Below are 19,901 nucleotides of genomic sequence, written 5' to 3' on the forward strand. Positions count from 1 at the left end.
ACAGCAGGAAATGAGTGCACTGGTAATTAGCCAGCACTGAAGCCCACCACACTCATCAACACATTGGTTGGGAAATTTTAAAATTAGGAAAATCTTAAATTAACAAATCCAGACCACTACAGGAGGGCATCTCTGTTTTTAGCTTTGAAAGTTTTACGTTTTTAATATGTTCTTTTTTAATGTATAAAATGTTTCTTGCTTGTCAGAAACATAAATTATATGTTGTTCCTATTGTAAACTTCAGTTTCCATGGAAGTTGGTCCTTAACATCTGTTCATATTTCTGGTTTTGGAAATTTTTGATAGAAGCAGTTTTCTGCTCTTGGTCAGAAACTTCAGCCATTCCAACAGATTGTCGCTCGACACTTTTTCCAAGATTTGCTAAAGCTCAGAACTTTACTCTGAACTTTGTATTTAATGTTTTCTGCTTCAAATGTATTTCAACATTTTATTGAATGTCAGAATAATTCTTTAATATTTGTTTCCCATACCTGGAAATGTTAATTAGACAGCTTTTTGATATTAGACTTAATTTATATTTATGCGTTATGTATTTATGCATGGAGATTTATGTTTTATTTCATATAAGTGTCATGGCTGTTTTCCTAATTTACTTTCAGCTTTCAGACTACACTTGAGGTAGCTGATACCCTGAAGAAACACTGATTCTCTTGGAGACCAGTGGCACGCCTCCATCTCAGGAGAGGCATATGTTCATGGACATATCTTTTGCCCAGTCAGAAATAAGCAGACTTCTCAACCACTTTGAGAACTCTGTGACTGCAATTTCTTGCCTGACAAACTTTCTTGTAGGGCTTGGAAGCAGATGTCTTCTCTTCTTTCCTGTCCTAGTCTACAGAGATTCAGTCTTTGGCATTCTCTTCTAGAAAGTCTTCTGAAGAGTAGTGACAATACTGTGACATTGGGGTGCTACAAATTTTTAGTCTCCAAATGTCTGATGTGCATAAAAGCTGTGAAAATTGTGTCCCAATTTGTGACCAGTTGTAGCATATTTAAAAATGTTATTATTCAGCTTTGTTTTACATTAATAAAACCATGATGAGATTATCCAGTCCTGGAGGTAGGGCAGCAGTAGGCATGCAGATAATCTATGTTCCTGACACTCTTGAACTTAGGATGGTGAACTAGAGAGGAATGCACTTTCAACATCAGCGTTACCAGTTTTGGATGTTCGTCATATTTTGGACACTTCTTTCTCCCATATGGGAATCTTTGGTGTCTGTGAGGACACAGGCCACCATCAACTGCTGTATCAAAAAGCAAGCAGGATCTTTGTTCCCTCTTGCTGTATCAGTGGTGGAGTTAGAGATGCAGGGCTTTAGTATTTGAATGATAAGTCTCAATCATGATGTATGTCTGGGCAGAGATTTTCCTCAAGAGAGTGCTCTATTTCATGATTCTTGCTTAAGTTTAGATGATCTCAGAACTTGCAAGCATTTATTTCTTTCCATTGTGGATTTGCTCTGTGCCATTTTCCCCTCCTCCCAGATGTTCTCATAAGGTGATAATGTTTGATCCAGAACTGTCATTCGGTTTGCAAATATCCTAAAAGCTGTTTTGTTTTTGCTTTTCAACACCACACCCCATTTTGGTGAAAATAAGTTAAGGTGATTTACACTGCCAATTGACAGGAACGATTTAAAGGACACAGACACCAATGGAAAGAATGGTCTTCTTATTTTACAATGAATATTAAGATAATACAAAAGTAAAATTATACATTCAGTAAAACACGTACTTTGCTCTAGCAACAAGCAAAAATAGGCAAGGTAGTGTACGTAGTCATTACTTTGTGAGAGAAAGGATAGTGATCGAGAAAGTTAGATCCGTCATCATTTGCCTAAATACTTCACCGTCACCCAGAGTCCGTAGTTGCTGGGAAGCTCTGTTTCACAGTGAGGACCTGAAGAACCCTTCCCAGCAATTAGCAAAACCCTACATGGTGAGTCCACCCGTAGGTGAGGCCTGCAAATTTGCCCTGAAAGTGGGTCCAACTTTTATAGGTCCAAATCAGCAAGTCAATGTGACTTGAATGTATTTTTAGCACAGGAACACCTGAATCTGGTGGCGTGCTTGCTGACCAGCCAGGGCCAGGGCTTGGCCAGAGCCCACGCCTTGGCTGGGAGGGTTTTCCCCTAAAATACCCTACAAGCAAGCCTCTATTCATGTTAGCTGGGAAAATTTCTTAAAATGATACATTTCTTGCTGGTAACTACAGAAGGTTATGTGAAAGTTTTTAAAGCAGGGGTTTGGTGTTAAGCAGTGGGTATAAGCTCTTGGTCATCTCTTTTTAGCTAAATAATACTGATGGTGTCAGTAGTCACACAGTGCTTGGGATCCATCTAGTAAGTCAACTCTTGCTTAGGCCTACTGCTCAGGCCTGAGTACATCAACTGGTTTAGCAATGGGGAATGCTTTGCCAACCTTTTGCTAGTGTTGTGCTATGGCATGCATAACACTTCTCAAGGTGAGTTCTCTTCACATTTTTAGTTTAAAAACACTGACATTTATTTTACAGTGTTAGGTTCTACATCACAGAAACATCTAGCTTAACCTTCAATAAAATGTTCCTGATAATAAACTTCTTAACAAAGCAAAACTTCTTTTAAGTCTCTGAAGTTCTCCCTGCCAGCTGAAACTATGCAGGGCCTTGAGAGCATTTTAAAAAGGTCTTACAAAGGCAGTTAATGAAATTTCTCTCTGTCAGACAATACCCTTTTTCTGATCCAGAGATCGGGCAACTGAGAGGTGTTTTAAAAACTTTTATTCCATTTTCAGTCTCATGAGAAGGGTGAGACAATACAGATGTCATAATTCACGTCATCACATTCAGAAGCCAGCTATTTCCTAATTACAATACACTGTGTTTCTTGGCCTATCAGCTTTTTGCTGCACCATGCTGTAGGTGCTTTAAAGCCAATCATCTGAAACTACCTCTCATGAGTCCTAGTACAAGGCATCTTTCATAGCTGTATTTCTCCAAAGTATCTAGTCTTACTTGCCAGGCCATCCATTGAAACTTTTTCTTCTAACTTTATTTCTCTCTCAACAATATCTGTCCTATTTCCATGTCATTTCTAAGTCAACATTTCTTCTCTCAAAGTTTGCATACAGATGCATACTGTGTGGGCCTTCTGTCAAGCCCTGAGAGCTCTACAAATCCATTTCCCACATCTCTCTGTTAATTTAAATTTTAGTCACTGGACTTCTTTCATACTTCTTTGCTGCTGTAATCTTCTCTACAGCAGGTAGAAGTCCCCTTTTTGTTCTGTTATAGTATGTAATACTTTCACTGTCAGGCAAATGGAAGTTTAATTTTTCCTCGGTCTAGATGTATCTATCTTCACAACTTTTCCTGTATGCCAGTTCTCTAGAGCAGCAGCAGTAAATTGCAAAATAATCCTCCATGGTAATGGTAGATAATGAAGGTTCAGTTTAAAAAACCTCTGCATTCACCAAACAGAAGTTAATACTGAAGTCTTCAACCTTTTTGAGTTCAGTTTGCAACATTGTCAAGTCATTTAACTTAGTTTTTTGCTTAATCCAACCAGGACTAAAACTCTAAAGGTATCACCCGTCTTTATCATCTAAGGAGCATTTTCTGCGCTTCTTGTGCATGTCTATGCTGAATGAAATCTGAATTTCAGTCTTAATTGTTGTTGTATGGATCAAGTGTGTCCTAGAGCTGTAGTCATACTGTAGCTTCTGTCTAAACTAATTTGTACCAGAGACTTTTGCATGTGTATCTGTAGGGATGCATAAGGAATATTTGTTTCAAAAGTCAGTAGTTTGATTTCAAAGCATTAGTTTTTGCATTACTAGAATTTTTCTGTTCTTATTAACAAAAGGTCAGAAAATTGTTTCAGAAACATACATTGTCCAAACTTTCAGATGTCTGAAAATTGTCTGATACTGTTCTAACAAAAGGAATCTTGCTGTAAGACTGCGATCAATTAATACTGGTACTTGCAACTTTAAAATGTTTGTGATCCATGTAAATTGTTGTTGTGTGATACAGTATTATCAGAAAGTGTGCCAGGAGTGGGTTATGGAAGAGAACTTAGCATTGCTTGTGTATGAGAATGTTGAGAAAATAATACACCAGGTAAAAAACTTAACATGACAAGACTTCCGAAGATGATGTGCCTTCTTACTTTTCCAAGTTATGACCTAGATTCTAATATTTTGAATTCATATTTACTTTAATCTGATTCTTAGTTCTTAAGTTGGCATCCAGCCTTCAGAATCCTACATGGGTCTGTGAGAATTGAAGTCAAGACAGTGCAATATACAGTGCAGTCCTTATACAAGAGGTTTTCTTGTAAGATAGGTTTTCTTGTATGTTGCAGAATGCATGTTAATTCTCATTGTCTGAAGTTCCACAGTGTTGTGTTGTATTTGTTTTACTCTCCCCTTGCTTGATTTGTTCTCCCTTTGTTTAAAGTTGGAATGTTTTGTTTCCCCCAAGTTGTAATGGTTCTGCCCAGGTTCTCCCTCCTCTCCCAGTTAAATGCCAGTCTCTCTGGTCCCCATGGCACCCAATGTATCCAGTTGTACTCCTCCCGGGTTACCCTGACAACTTAATGTGTCCTTTCCCCTATTCCTCCCCAGGGCCCTGCCAGTCACTCCCTGCTCACTCCCTTTCTTCAGAAGCTTCTTTCCAGTGCTTGGAGTGATTGGCTCCGGGACCGGGACTGCTCCTTTAAGCTGTACCCATTGGGCTCCCCTGCGTGGCAATCTCTCATACCCCCCTCCCTTCTGGATTCCCATTGGTCTCTGTATTGGTTCCACCCCTACCACCCACTCCCTTTATAACCACAAGTATCAACCCTCAAATTCGCTTGGTTTGTTGGCTTCCCTGGGTGCCCTTAAAGCTGCACTTTGCCCCAGGCGGAGAGCGCTCTTTATTCCTGTTCATCGCAGAGATTCCGGGTCTCGTCCGCACATGGCAGCACCTACAGCCATAGCGCTGGGTGTCTGCTTGAGGTGCTCTCCCGAAGCCCAGCTCTCGGGACAAGTGCCCCCCCGTGCTGCTAGCGGCTGCTGGCCAGCTAGCCTGGGCGAGTGACATCTAAACTGCTGCACCGCTGCACCACAGTACAATTTTAATAAATTTTCTTTCTTCTTGCTTTACTGTGTAAGCATCCAGTTTTTCTTTTTTTTCCCCCTTTCCTTGTGCCTGCTGTGGTGCTTTTTCAACTCTTCACTGTGTCATAAAACTGATTTATCAAAAAACGGAGGGGTATGGTGGTTTTGGTGGTTTGTTTTTTGGATTTGCTTTATGTGATGGGGGATTTCTCATTGTTTTTAATTGGCTTATTGTGCAATTGCTTGGCTTTAGTGTTACAGCTGGCATAGGTTGAATGATAGGTTAGGCCTTATTGTCAGCTAGGAGTGGTAGAGGAAGAAAGGAAGCCAGACCACTGTTGACAAGCTGGAGGCATGACTCAACTATATTGCATATGACTGTAGTAACTGGTGTACTAATTAGTACTTCTATAGTTACTGTCCTTGAGGAATTCAGTAGTTACCATGTAACAGGGTAGTCTGTGTTTTTGGAGTTTTCTGATATTTCTGAGTTTTTTCTTTTGGCTAAGATTTCTGTGCTGGTCAGTTCTGGCTAGTAATAATTGCTCCAAATGAGAGCTGCTGTTTTTGCAGATGAAGAGAACTGGGAGTTGGCTAAGGAAGAGTGCAGACTAGATAGTTAAGTATAATTTCACAAACCTGGGCTTGTCTGTGCCCAACTAAGGTCTTACATGCAGATAGGGAACATCTAGTTTTTCTTGAAGTAGGAGGTAAGGTCTGATATATAAAGGACTGGAATTGATGACACCTGCAGGAAATTGCCCTTGACAGTAAGAAGAAAACTGAGGCAGACTTACTATGTCTCCCATGTGTTGCCTTACCGGAAGAGGAGGAACACCTCTTACTGGTGGCACTAGAAGCGCTGAGTTCAAAGATAAAATCATCAGCTCAAAAGATGAAATTATTAGAGAAGTTTTTATCTCTGTTGTATTTAAGATCACCAAGGAAATAATTACGTTAATGCTTTGGACATAAGATGATTGTTTTGGGTGTTATCAATGATGAACACAGTTGAGTTGATGCATGTTTGCTGGTGAAAATCAAATATATCAAATGTGTCAGTAGCAGAATTGATTTGTTAGTAGTACTGTTGATTTGACAGCGGCAAGAATACAGTTATTCTTTCAACATTAGTGGTCTTTGAGACTGATGCAATTGTAATAATCAATTTTTTTTTTCTTGTGTTAAGATTGCTTTCACACCCTGCAGGAGGGAGTGTAGGAGTCCTGTATAATGTTTTGATAATGCCCTGGTGTTAGCTCATGGTGGATTGTGTCTCTGCGAGTGTAATAAAGCTCAAGTTAAATTCGCTTTTTTTACTTACTTCTAAGTCTGTGCCACCCAGGACCGTGCCCTTCGTGCCCAGCCTTTGTGACAAAAACATGTGAATGTGGACAAACAAGGTAAGAATGCTTCTACTATGCAGACATAATTTTAGTTATTATAGACATAAGAACAATTTAAAACTCTGTATACTAATTTTTTTTCTTATAGTTTATTAAAAATCTGCTGTACAAAGTTTAATCTGAGCTGTGACTTGAATTTGTGGTTAAAATTATTTGGAGAATTTTATATTTTGAAAAAATGCAGTTGTAATTTTTCAAGAAAGAAAGTAAAAATAACAAAAAATACTTTTCAGTTTATGATACATGTAGCTGAATTGTTTGAGCAGTCTGTAAGTTGATTCAATTTTGAAATCTCGTATACTAGTATTTATTAATTTTATTTGCTAGAAGACTCCAAGAATTTAATAGAAAAAATGTTCATGTCTTTTCTATCTGAATGAAATGAGATTTAAATTACTTAATTTCAGAAGTAATACTTTCAAAAATAATGTGGTTTTCTCAGAAACTGTACAGAGAAGTCTATAGTGTATTTCAGACGTGGAAGCTATCTTTTCCTTACATGTTTGGTGCATAATAGTGTCATTGCCAATAGCAATGTGGTGCTGCCTATACTATGTGTGATCACTCATAATCAGTTGGCCTGAGTCTTTAGAGTCCCTTTTGCTCATTATGTAGAACTGATTCTGTGTAATAAATTGTTTGCCTGAGTTTGTTTACAGAACCAAAAAAGCCATAAACCAATTTCAGTGTTAGATTCTTGCTCTGGAAAAAAGATCTTTTGGTTTTTTGCAATTATTGCTCAGAGTTTGAATCTAGTACTACACGATATTAATTTTTCAGAAGAAGGTACTGCAATTTCTGTGGCAGTATTTGTAGATAAAAGCACTTTGTTTTCAGCAGAAAAATTGATTACTTGTAGATGACTGAATTTTATCTTCCATAGTAATATTACCTCCTTTTATTGTTTAGTTTTTTGTTTTGTTTTTTTTTTTTTCTTTTCAAGATGGCAGATTTTTTGCAGATGTCAGATTATTTCACCAGATTGCTGATTTTTGTAATAGTACATTTGATACTTAATACCTGCTTCAAAATAGCATTTCATAGGTACTGTATAATAAGCATCCAGGGTGTACGGCATGGCATCACCACTTTAAGGATGTTTTAAAATTATTATTTCAAGTACATGTTTTACAGCCATTGTATGAGCCATCCAGAGTTGAAAAAATAGGAGAATTGATTTTGTCACATTTTTAGACAATTTAATAAAAAACTCAGTTGTTTTCATAGTCATCTGACTCACTGTTAAGGCCCATATCCCTATCTTCATTGTGTTCAATGGATTTTTAGGGTTGTTTAAGTCTTCAGAAAGATGTCTGTATTAGAAATACCTGCTTTTCTGACAGTGCAAACATGAGTTCATGCATTTGTTCAAATTTTAGTGTCACCTTGGGTTGTTTTCCCCCATTTTCTTCAGGAAAAATTCTGTAGGCTAACTACTTTTATAGGTGTTTTATTTTGGTGAGGTGGAAGAGGGGGGAAGCAAGAGGAAAACTAGGGGTGTTATTTCCTAAAGACTTAAATTAGTAAATTATGCTGCCTTTTGAAGATTTTGACTTTTTACTGAAAATGCCTTTCCCTTTTTGTTTAATACTGTGTAGATGTCATGTAGCTGACATGCTATGTTGTCATTTCTCTACAGTCATTCAGTTCGCTGTGGTCAATCAACAAAAATTCATTGTTCTAATGTATGTGGAAATACTTTAAACTGTGGAAAGCACAGTTGTACTCAAGTGTGCCACTCAGGAAAGTGTTCACCTTGCCAGTTAACAGTACAGCAAGGTAAGTACTGAAATGCTTTACAGATATCTGCCCTATACAGTGAGAACAAGGGTGTGGAAAAGATCAATACCAAAAGGCAGGTGCCAGTTTTTCCTAAACCAAACAAAATCTATTGCTGGAATCCTGCCATGATGATTAGGCTGTTAGAGCATGTGCCTTATTAGGACTGGCTGGTGTTACTGGACTTCCTTATCTTGAGAGGGCCGAGTAATGGCCTTTCAGTAGCTAATCATTAATTTAAGAAGACAGGGACAGGTTATGCTTGTGTGAAGGATGAGAGACAATGAGCTTAAATTCGTTGTAACTAGCTGTAAGGGAAACCTCTTTTCTTGGGGTTTTCAAGACCAACTGAATAAAACACTTGAGTAATGTGGTCTTATCTCAATGCTGACTATGCTTTAGGTAAGGACTTGTACTAACTAATCCTTTTTTATTTGAATTATCCTCTGATCCTACTGAATTTTTTACTATAAGAATTAATTAGATGGTAAATGAAAGAAAAATAGAAGAAGGTATAGGAAAGTGTAACGTGAATGAGGGGTGTGGGTCAGAGACAGAGACTCACTCTCTAGAGTTCTTGTGACAAACAGCCTTGAGTTTATTCTCCAGCTCATTTTATAGGCGCTTCAGTTACACATGTGATTTGTTGAGGTCTTAGCCCTATCCAGCTCTCTGGCCAATGATACATCTGCATGTAGAGCTGAATGACATTGGCTGAGGGTCCCTGTGCAGATTGAATCCAACCTATCCTTGCCCACCCAGCGATTCCAGGGCAACAGGAAAGTACATTTCAACAAGCTTCTCATGATTTCTGATAAAATTTTGTAAACCAAGACTTGAATGGAAATTAAATTAACTGGGTATGTATGCCAGTATATAAATAACTTTATAGAACAGTTTATACAGAAAAATTTAAGTTAATTTTCTCATTTTTAAGGTAATAATTAACTTGTTTTGTATACTGCTTTAATAAATAAACTTTCTGTGCATATAGTACCACTTTATCAAAACAAATAGTGCTGGAATTCCAACTTCTCTAGGACAAAACTCTTGCATTGATGAAATAAATCTAAAGAGAAGCAACTTCTTTATCCTTCTGAAAATTGACTGTAACAATTTTTCACTTTTTACCTTTTTATATTTGCTGGAGGTGTTCTGTCATTGATATTCTCTTGTATTTTCTGTGGAATATTGCTTTCTTTCAGTGTGTTACTGTGGAAGCAGCTTTAAAGAAGTATTGTGTGGATCAAAGGACGAATTTTCTGATGGTTTTGGGAGTTTCTCATGTCAGAATATATGTGGCAAGTAAGATCACTATGACTTACGCTTTTAAAAAGAAGGTCATTCTGTTCAAAATAACTTACTGTGATACTCTTAGATAATTCCCCTTTTAATTTTTTTCTTGTTTTCTATTTTGTTTCTTTGATGATTCTTTTTTCCAGAAAATTAAATTGTGGGAGGCACAACTGTAAGCAAGTATGCCATCCTCAGCCTTGCCAGCTCTGTCCACGACTTCCACAAGTTGTGTATCGTTGTCCCTGTGGTCAGACTCCTCTCAGCAAGTTACTGGAACTAGGATGTGTTGAACGTAAAATTTGCACAGATCCTATCCCATCGTGTGGAAAAACATGTGGCAAACCTCTTTCTTGTGGTAGCTATGGTAATTAGAAATTTCTGTATCAGAGTATTTAAAGTGTCTCATAGTGTCACCGAAAGTCAGGTGAATAGAACTCCTGAACACCAATACAGCATTAAGAAGTAGGCATTCTTTATTGCTGTACCAGCTGCAGGCGGGGTAAGTTCACCTAGAGTCCTGCATTCCGATTTTCTGCAAGCGCATTGCTTATATACTTAAATTACATAAATGTGCTTTGCAATTTGCAGAAATCTCATACATATTATGATTGCTCATTACTATAAAACTCCTCCTGGTTTAGTCTTTTTATGGTCTTATTTTGGCTGTGTTTGCATTCCTAAGCCAGATGTACTTACTCCCCCTGTCCCTTTATCTTCCTTGCTCTGGAAGCAGGGCATGCCTGTTTCTTTGTTAAAAGTATACAGATGCAGTCTTTGTTCTTAGATTAACCCTTTTGATATCAAAACAAAAAGTGGTCTTTAAATATTTAATTTCAATAAATTAATATTTTATTAGCGATTTTGAGTTTTAACCAAAATGAATGTAAAAACCACTGTAGAGCCTGCAGTCTGGCTGTGTGTTCATAATAATGTTTTAAAATAAGGAAATAAAACTCAGCTGTGCATAAGCTTAGTATCATTGACCAGTGATGCTCCTAATAATTATGATGTTATGTGGTCATAGACTTCTTTATATTCTTAATATTTGTATTTTCATTTTGCTAGAGTTCATTCATACATGTGAAAGCCTTTGCCACGAAGGAGACTGTAAACCATGTTCTCACACATCAAATATTTTTTGTAGGTGTGGCTTCAAAAAAAAGGTGAGTGTGTAACCGCAAAAACAGGTAATCTTTGCTGCTTTTTAAAGCTGTAGAGAAAAAGGAACTGAAGAAGTATAAAGAAGTACTGTGCTCCTTAGCTGCAAAAACTTATGTTGTATACTAACTGATAGATGGTATCTAGCTTACACTGAGAAGTGGTAACATGCTTTTACTATGAAGGCAATTTTTAAAGTATTTTGGCAGAGTTTGAACAGAGTTCTATTAGTGTAAACATTATTCAAAATTCCATATTATTCTGGAGTATTTTTGTAGCATAAGGAATTGTCAGTGGTGCCAAGAGTAAACTGAGAGAGCAAAGGCAGCCTAATTAAAACTTTATAGTAATGGCTTGTAGTCTCCTTGTAGACGTTTTAGTAACAACTACATTGTTACTGATTTCTGTTCATTGTACATTTATATAGTGATCCTCTAGGTCCTCAGTTATTGTTATTTAGTAATTATTATATTTTTAAACCATGCTACTTTCTGTAATCATAGCTTTGAAATTTTTGGCTACTATGACAGAAGCTTTGATGACTTTTTTGACCTGTTATATATCATCTGCAAGTAGAGGTGGCTTCTGAATATATGTAAGTCTGTAGGTGCATGGAAATTACTGAGAGTTTGCTAGCAGTTGGAACTGCTTTCTCCTAGAAGTTTGCTGAAGGTAGTTATGGCGTAGAAGGCTTTAGATTGCATTTTGAATCTTGAAATAAGGTAGTGAGGTTTTGGGTTTAGTTTATGAAGTTTCTCACACATCAGAAAGATGCTTCTATAAAAAGAGTTAACTACAGTGATAATTTTAATCAATTATGAAAAATGCAATACTCAGAAATGACAGCTTAGAATATAAAGTTATTGTGAATGCTTCAAATGTCAACAACATTATTTTCATCCATCGCATTTTATTTTCATGTTGAGGTCTTTAGGTACACCTTTGTAGATCGTAACTTTAGGCTTCTTCCTTTCTTTTGTCAGACTTGGGTTTTTGGGACGTTTGGTCAAAGCAGAAATTTATGCACTCCTGTCAGTACTCTCTGGGAGATCTCTATTGGTTTCCATCACACAGATTTCTGGTTTCTTGGGACAAGCCTGATTCTCTCAGTTTACGGTGACACTTAAAACTGCTGAATTAAGTGGAGAATACAAAACTACATTTTTTAAAAAATGGTATTGAATCTTTAAGGAACAAATACTGTGTTAAAAGATTTGAGGATTTTTTTTCCCAGTTTTTATTTCACTTTTGTATACAGATGTGTTATACACATGAAAACTGAGTTGTGCTTCTTTTTTCATGTGACCAAATGTTTTCTAGATAAGTATGTTTCAGTTGTTTCATTTATTTTAATCTAATGGCTGCTTGTTTGTTTCCTAGGAAATCCCATGTGCTCTTCTCAGAAATAAAGGTATAAGATAAAGATACATACATAATGTAAAGTTTTTTAAAACTTATTACAGCTCATAGTAGTTTGGAGTTTGATTGACAAAATTGGAAAATAGCTAATCTGTACTGCATCTTATATCCATGGTTCCATGCTAAGTTGGTAATTTCTGCTGCTTGTTCATGGTACTGGTCATGCTGTTATGTTTGGGAGAAGGTTTGAAATATAAACATATTTAGTTTTCTTTAATCTTTTACATAAGGAAAGGCTTCTTTGAGATCACATTTGATCTCAAAGATTATGTCTGTTTTATTTTGAATAGTTTCTTACACCACCTGCCATATTCAGTAGGTTACCATCTCCCTCCTACTCTCCCATCATCCTGTATAACTTTTGGTCAACTTGCACAGCTCAGATTCAGTGTAATAGTTTTACTCTGATGCCTATGTTTCTGGGGAAATACAAGCTTTGATTCTACTAGACATTGTATGGTGATGATCTTTGCGTCAAGAGTGTTCCCATTTGATGCTTCTTGGTATTCAGGATATAACATCTCAGAATTCCCCTCAGTGAAATCTTTACTTGATTGACCTCTATCTACTGAGGTAGTTATTTACAAGATACATAAGGGAGTAATACGCATATTTTCTAATTTGACCTTTTGTCTATGAAGACTTTGCTCTTATGGAATCCAGAAATGATTCCCTTTTGTTAGCTGTGTATGGTAATAAGGATGTTCTTTGCTAGCAGTAATTTCATGAGCATATAGCAGTAGTTGTTTTTAGCTGACTAAAACAGCTAAAACCACCCCAGTTTAAGCAGTCTTAAATTGGATGTTTATGGTACTTCAGTGTATCAGAATATCCTGTTTTCTTTGTTCTGTTGTGTAGAGTTCATGGTGTGAAGGTTAAGGGGAAATTAACTAGCTTCATGGATTCTGCTTTCCAAAATCCTTTTGAGTAAGAGCTTCTTTAAAGAAAGGCAAGTGCTCACATGGGGATAATTGTGAGGCAGAGCGAGTAGTTTAAAAGTTTGCTTGCTGGCTTACTCTGTGTTAGTCTCTCCTAGACCATGCCCTGTAACAGCCTTAGTGTAATACTGTAATTACAGGTTTTATTCTCAGCATATACAAAGATCTAAAAGTTAGGAATTTGGGGGGATTTTCTTTTTAATAGCTGCTATTACATTCATGTGTGACAAGCGATGCAACAAGAAGAGATCATGTGGACGTCACAAGTGTAATGAAGTTTGCTGTGTGGTAAGTGTACCTGTGGTTCTATAAAATTGCTTGATGTGATGTATGTTTAATTTTGGTTGTGATGTTAATAGTGTTTTTTTCTTTTGTATCTTTCCATTTTTGTGCGTCTTCATTCTCTATTTGCTTTGTTGGTTATGCTCACAAAGTTTACGTGTGTGCATTTATTTTGCAAGTTTTGTTTTATAGGTATCATTATAAAAGTAAAGCCAAATTTCAGCCTAAATGCAGTTAAATCAGTGTGAAGTTGTTTTTTGTCAATGCAGTGATTTTCAGGGAAAATGGAGAGGAAAAACATATTACTTAATAGGAGAAGCATAAACCTTGTAGCTGTGTCTGTAACAGAAGTCTTAACAGAATCTGCATTAAAAATTGTGTATTCATACAGTGATAGAAAAGCTGTATAGATTTTGCCTAAGCTGTTTTCTGCACTATACTGTTTTGTCTATCTATTATTAGAAGTAGATTGGAACCTCAAAGAGGAAAAAATAACCAATAGGGCTTGTAGGTAAATTCTGCTTTTTCTTTTTTGCCATTTCTTAGGACACAGAACATAAGTGCTCTTTGGTTTGTGGTCGTAAACTCAACTGTGGGCTTCATAGATGTGAAGAACCCTGCCATCGTGGCAGTTGTCAAACATGCTGGCAAACAAGTGAGTTATGTGCAAAAATATATAATTGTCTTCTATTCTAGGAATACATTAATATCTCTGTATAGCTCTAGGCAGTTAACGTGATCTATTTCACACTGGTGAAAAAGGTGGAAGGTGATGTAGATTGTAAGGATACAGTTTACAGATTGAAGTGGCTTCGCTGCAGTAGTACATGTGTCTCTCCTATATTATATGTACATGGACATAGTCAAAGACCTCCATTTTATGGAGACCAACTTTTCATGGAATCATCCTGGGAAAGAGAAGGTGCTAGAGCCTCTGAAGCTCACTGTGCTTAAGCATTGTAGTCTGTCTTAATAGCCTATGAATATGATGCATGTGTTGACTGCATCTCTCATTAGAAAAATAAATATTTCTGTGTGCAAACACTTCTCTTGACAAAGGAAAATAGTAATCTTAATGTCTCAGAGGTCCTGTTAGTAACTTCTGGTCTAGTTGAGTCAGAATGCATGGATTTTTCTGAGCAGTTGTTTTTCTTCAGTGAATTCTGTGAGTTTAATATTAAAGGTCATTAAACTTATCCACATTGCTGCAATATTTTTGAAGATTATATTTCACTCTCAGATTAAAGGAGACCTAAGGATTGCCTCCATTGTTTAATGGGATGGCTCCACTGTAAACTGCTCCACTGTTGAATGTGATAAAATCTAGAGGTCAATCTTCCATGCTGATTTTTTTTCTGAATACGGAAAAAGCAGTTATGTACTTCAGGAACATGATTATTATGGTAATTTGGCTTAAACCTCTGTGCCCCTGAAGTTTCCCATTTAAATCTGTCCAGAGGTAAATCAACTAAGCAGTATCTTTAAAGATTTCTTACCTGCTTTCTCTGGACGCTGCTTGTTGAGATTACAGAGGCATACGTTATGTGGTCCTATATGATTCTGACCCTGAAGTTGGTGGTCATTCCTTCTCAGCACTCCCAATGGCCATTCTTTACTCTGATCCACCTGTCTAGCCAACACTTTGCAGGTGGCTTATATTAGCCATGGTATCAAATGCCATGGTATGGTCAGCTGTAAGTCATTTGCCTACTCATTAGATTGGATTTCTTGTCCCTGCTTTTATCTCCATTACTGCTTTTGCTAGGAATGGTGAGGACTGACATCAAGGTGCAATACTAGAGTGCATCTACACCTCTGTGTGCTTCCCAGGTACCTTGCTTTCCTGTGTAATTTTCTCAGTGCTGATAAGTGTGGTCCCTTTCTTGTGCTAGGGTTTCTTTATGCATGCACAGTTGTGGTGGTTTGACCAGGAAGAATTGGGAATTCTAGGATGCTGTGGTCAAACCAATGGGTGCTCGGATTTTGATATTGGCACCTGGTGTGGCCAGTAGGGTTTGGACACACCTCCGAGAACACACAGGGGTTAAAAACCAGAGCTTCGGCCCTGGGAGGCTCTCTTGGGACTTCTAGGGAAAGAGGTCGAATCGCCCTCCCTCGTCCAGCTGCTGCTGCTGGGTGGGGGAGGGGCAGCCATGTGGTAGGCCTGGGCCTGGACAGAGATGGGGGGTGAGAAGGCCCTTGAGGATGGAAAGGTGGAGGAGCCCCAGGAGGCATCGGGCAGCCACCCCCCCCCCTCCCCCAGCCTTCCCAGGAGAGAGAGAGAGGGAGAGCCGGCGACAACGGAATGTGATAGCAGCCAGCCAAGGAGGAGAAGGGGGGAAGTGCAGCAAGAAGGTGCCCGGCCGGAGCAGCAGCGATTGTGGGAGTGCTGGAGCTCTGGGACAGGCAGAGACTGAAATTTTTAACCCCTTTCTTTCATGATTGGGACCTCACAAAAATGCTGATCCTCCTCGGAGCTGAATAAGAAGAGAGATAAGAGATGAGATAACAAGGACCTGGCCCGAGGGAAGTGGAGAAGACTGGCTGAGTGCGAAGAGAGATGATTGGAGTGGCCTTTTGGCTGAACTTTTCTTGTGTGGCCATAGACTGAACCAGTTTTATTCCTGTGACGCAGAGACTGCATTTAGGGGGAGGCAGTGCCTCAGAACCAGGAGGGTTCATTGTGGGGACCCCTCGGCCCCAGGGGGTGGGAAAAAATGGGAGGGGACAGATGTCCCAAAGCAGAGACTGTGCCTTTTTTGGAGTGAGACAAGGCATCCTTAAAAGACAAACCTAAAAGCAGCTCTGGTCCATGCACAGTGGTGAGAGCACTGGGCATTGAAGGAAGATGTCACAAATGGCAAAAGGACTTTCCGGGTGGTGCTGAGTGACATGGGAGCACACGAGGTTTCAGCGTGTTTCCAGGGGAAGCCTAAGGTGCAAGAAGGACTCCTCTCCTCTTCATGGACTGAAGTTTGAGTATTCTAAAGGGTGGTGCCAGATTGGGCAGTTGGCGATTTGGGGGCATGTATCGGATTGGGAAATTTTGGTGGCAGGGAGGAGGAAAGTGCTTTTTGTAAGGTTTTCCATTTTTTCCCTTGTAGTTTTTGTTCCTATTTTCTTGTAGTTTAGGTAATAAAGTTTTCTTTATTTCTAAGCTGGAGCCTGCTTTGCTTATTCCTGGTCACATCTCACAGCAGACACCAGGGAGAGGGTGTTCTCATGGGGGCACTGGCTCTGTGCCAGGCCCAAACCATGACAACAGTCTACTTCAAGACAGGAATACATCTCTTGGGGACAATAAATAATGTCAGCATTAGAGACAGTGCATTAGGAAAACAAAGTTTTCAGATACTTTATTTCTGCCCTTTGGATCAGACCTTTCTGCACTCTGTCCCCATTATCCTGATTAGTGCAACTAAGGGACTTCTCATTTTAAGATTCTTTACTTATCATTTTTCATCAATAGCAAGCGACCAGTGTAGCTGTCTAACATTGTCGTCCTCCAAAGACCTTGGAAGATCGTTTCAAGGCCTGTAGTGAAGGACAACAAAGCTCTACTCTTTCCCATGCTTCCTTTACACAGGATATTCCTTTCCATGGACATTCTGAATATTTTCTATTTTTGCTTTCTACTTCTTTCTTCTAACATTTTGTTCACCCTAGCATTCTTATTTGCTGTAATTTACTGTAATTTAGTCTCCTTAGACAAAAATTGCGGGTTTTTTTTACTAACTGCTGTACTTTAAAATACATGGGCAAATGAGTAGGATCTGGCCTGAGGTTTAACTGATGGGATGGATTTTAAAAAATAACCAGACTTGAGAAATTTATGAACATAGCAAAAATAATTTAAAAAGTGAAAGAAGTTTCAGATAGGAAATTTCACATCTGTTCCTCACCAAAAAGGGTGAGAGATGTCTGAGCTTCACAAGTAATTGGATGAGTGAGGTATAGGGAACCATTTTGAGAACAAAATTTCCCAAGGCCAGGTAGTTGTGATGCTGATGTAATCACACTAATAATAGCAGAAGTAGCAGATTTGAGTACAGATGTAGCTGAGTGGCCAGTGGCTGTAGTGGGTTTGCATCCAGGGTTTGGAAGCAAGGGACTACAGAATTGGCTTCTGTTTGAAGCTGCCAGAAGCTACCCTATGTCCAGCAGAATCAATGCCATCTGGTTCTAAGATGGATCCACAACTGGCCAAGGTCAAGCTGATGAGGAATAACAGTAAAACCTCTGTGAAAATGTATTTAAGAAGTGAAAAAAAATAATTGAACAGATGTAATTGCAGCCAGAGATGAGAGGAGGCAACTATGCAGACACTTAAGATAAGTGAAGAAGGAGGGGGGAGGAGGTGCTCAGGTGCTGAAGCAGAGCCACTGTTGGGGAAGATCATGGTGAAGCAGCTGTGGCCCTGCAGCCCATGGAGGTCAACAGGGCTACAGAGATTCACTTGCAGCTCACAGGGGAACTCCACACTGGAGCAAGTGGATGCCTGAAAGAGGCTGTGAACTGGTGGGAATCCTGTGCTGGAACAAGCTCTTGGCAGGGACCTGCAGACCTGTGGAGAGCAGAGTTCGCACTAGAGCAGGTTTCCTGGTAGGACCTGTGACTCTGGTGGAACCCACATTGGACCAGGTTTTGCCTGAAGGGCTGCACCCTTTGGAACAGTGATCTACAATAGAGCAGTTTGTGGAGAACTGCTGCATGCAGGACAGACTCCTGTTGGAGAAGTTCATGCAGAGCTCCCCATGGGAGGGATCCAGCCGTGGAGCAGGGAAGGACTCTTCTCCCTGAGCAGCAATGGGAAAAATATGTGATCAGCTGCCCCCTTTCCCTGACCCCTGCACCACTGGGGGGCAGGAGCTGCAGCCTGGGAAAGAGGGAAGGGTAGGGGAGAAGTGTTTTTAAGATTTATTTTACTTCTCATTATCCTCTGATTTTATTAGAAATAAACTCAGTTAGTATGCCCAAGTGGCATTTTGTTTTTCACATTATGGTATTTGGTTAGTGACCTCTCCTGGTCCTTATCTCAAGTCATTATATTTTCTTTCCCCTGCCTGTGGGTGGGAGTGATAGAGCAGCTTTGGTGGGTGCAGGGCATCCAGCCAGGTTCAAGTCACTTCAGTGGGGGAAAATTATTTTGTTACGTTATTTGGGAGGAATCAAGTGGATGCATGGACAAATGGAGTGAAGGCAAAATAGACACCATTTGCACAAATGAAGCTGTTGGTCAACTTACTTACCTGATAGAGATCTGTGCACCTCATGTCCATTCTTTATCCTGTCATAGTTAAGATTTAATATCTTTCAGTGTAATCTCATTCTCTGTTCAGTGTGTGAGAGTTCTTGTGTGCTGGCAGCTGTAGGCTTGTCTGCACATCATGGGATCACATAGTCTTTATGCTAGCAACTGAGAGACCAGATTGATGTATCCTGTGTGTGAACAGCTGGAGAATGGGATCATAAGTTATAAGGACTCCTTGATCTGGGTGCCAGCACATGGATGGATGAGGGTTTGTGTGCAATTTTCTAACAAGCTTGCTTCAAAGCTGGATTGAGTAGCTAGTAGGAGTAGGTCTGCCTCTGGAAATACCCAAGGCTTCAGCCAGTACCTAGGAAAGGAGTCTGTTCAGGCATGGATATTAGACAGCCTGTGCTAGTATTTCAGATTCACGAATGTCGTGGTGTGCATGTGAATTTGGAGCGGATTGTGTGTGTGTGTGTGTCTTTCACTAATAAGCTTCAGTCCTATGAGCTGAAGAGAAGGAATAGGACTTAGCTATTGGTATTCCTCTTGAACCTCATAATTCGGTTGGCTTTGTGTTAGTCTGTGTATCTGGTCATGTTGTTGCTATGTATATATTGTGTGTCTCGTCTCTCTGGAATGTGTGTTCAGTCCTACCCTAGGCTGGAGCTGCATATTGATCTAGCAGCTGTCAATTTCTGTAGAAGTGGGACAGTAGGAACATTTGGGAGTTCAACTGGTTTTGCTTTGGTAGATTAGGAAGGAAGAATCCTATGATTGCAGAGTTAGAGTTAGAGAACTTGCTGAATTCCGAAGCTCTCTTAACACTCTCCTCTTCAGGTTAAAATTGTTGGTTTGTATTTTTGTTGCCCCTTTATTCTCTTACTTCCTCCACCATTTTCTGCTGTTTTTCACTACCTCTTTCTTTGCTTAAGACCAATCATATTCTCTTTTTGTTCTCATATCTCCTCCTCTATGATGTCGAATGTTTTCTTAGTGTTCTGTTTTTCTAAGCATTTATCTGTTTGAACTGTAGTTTGTATTCCAGTCAGTTTGCCAGTTTTTATATAGTCTAAAAGAAGCAGTGAATTGTATTAATTTTTGTGCAGTGCTTTCATTGAGGTGGTGTATGTAAGTACTTCTGTTACTTTGTTTAATACTGAAATTTGGATGTTATAGGAGATTAAAACTTGTTTCCTGAACACAGAAGATAAAAAAATGCACTCAGAATAAAATAGGTACTGCCTGAGACAGAGAACTTCCA

General features: G+C 39.0%; 1 protein-coding gene across 4 annotated transcripts in view; it reads left to right on the plus strand.

Annotated features, from left to right (window-relative positions):
- Positions 1-19,901, plus strand: part of NFX1 (nuclear transcription factor, X-box binding 1) — a 76,790-nt gene that overhangs the window by 30,235 nt on the left and 26,654 nt on the right. For all 4 annotated transcript variants that reach the window (XR_003382261.2, XM_026798519.2, XM_005496109.4 and 1 more), the window contains 8 exons: positions 6,440-6,511; positions 8,154-8,293; positions 9,499-9,598; positions 9,736-9,953; positions 10,655-10,752; positions 12,128-12,158; positions 13,310-13,392; positions 13,933-14,041. Coding sequence is in view for 3 of the 4 variants with exons in the window: in XM_026798519.2 (XP_026654320.1) it covers positions 6,440-6,511; positions 8,154-8,293; positions 9,499-9,598; positions 9,736-9,953; positions 10,655-10,752; positions 12,128-12,158; positions 13,310-13,392; positions 13,933-14,041 (851 nt within the window). In the remaining variant the exon portion in view is untranslated. The remainder of the gene's footprint in view (positions 1-6,439; positions 6,512-8,153; positions 8,294-9,498; positions 9,599-9,735; positions 9,954-10,654; positions 10,753-12,127; positions 12,159-13,309; positions 13,393-13,932; positions 14,042-19,901) is intronic.

This window comes from Zonotrichia albicollis, chromosome 1 (assembly GCF_047830755.1).
Source record: "Zonotrichia albicollis isolate bZonAlb1 chromosome 1, bZonAlb1.hap1, whole genome shotgun sequence".
Classification (NCBI taxonomy): Eukaryota; Metazoa; Chordata; class Aves; order Passeriformes; family Passerellidae; genus Zonotrichia; species Zonotrichia albicollis.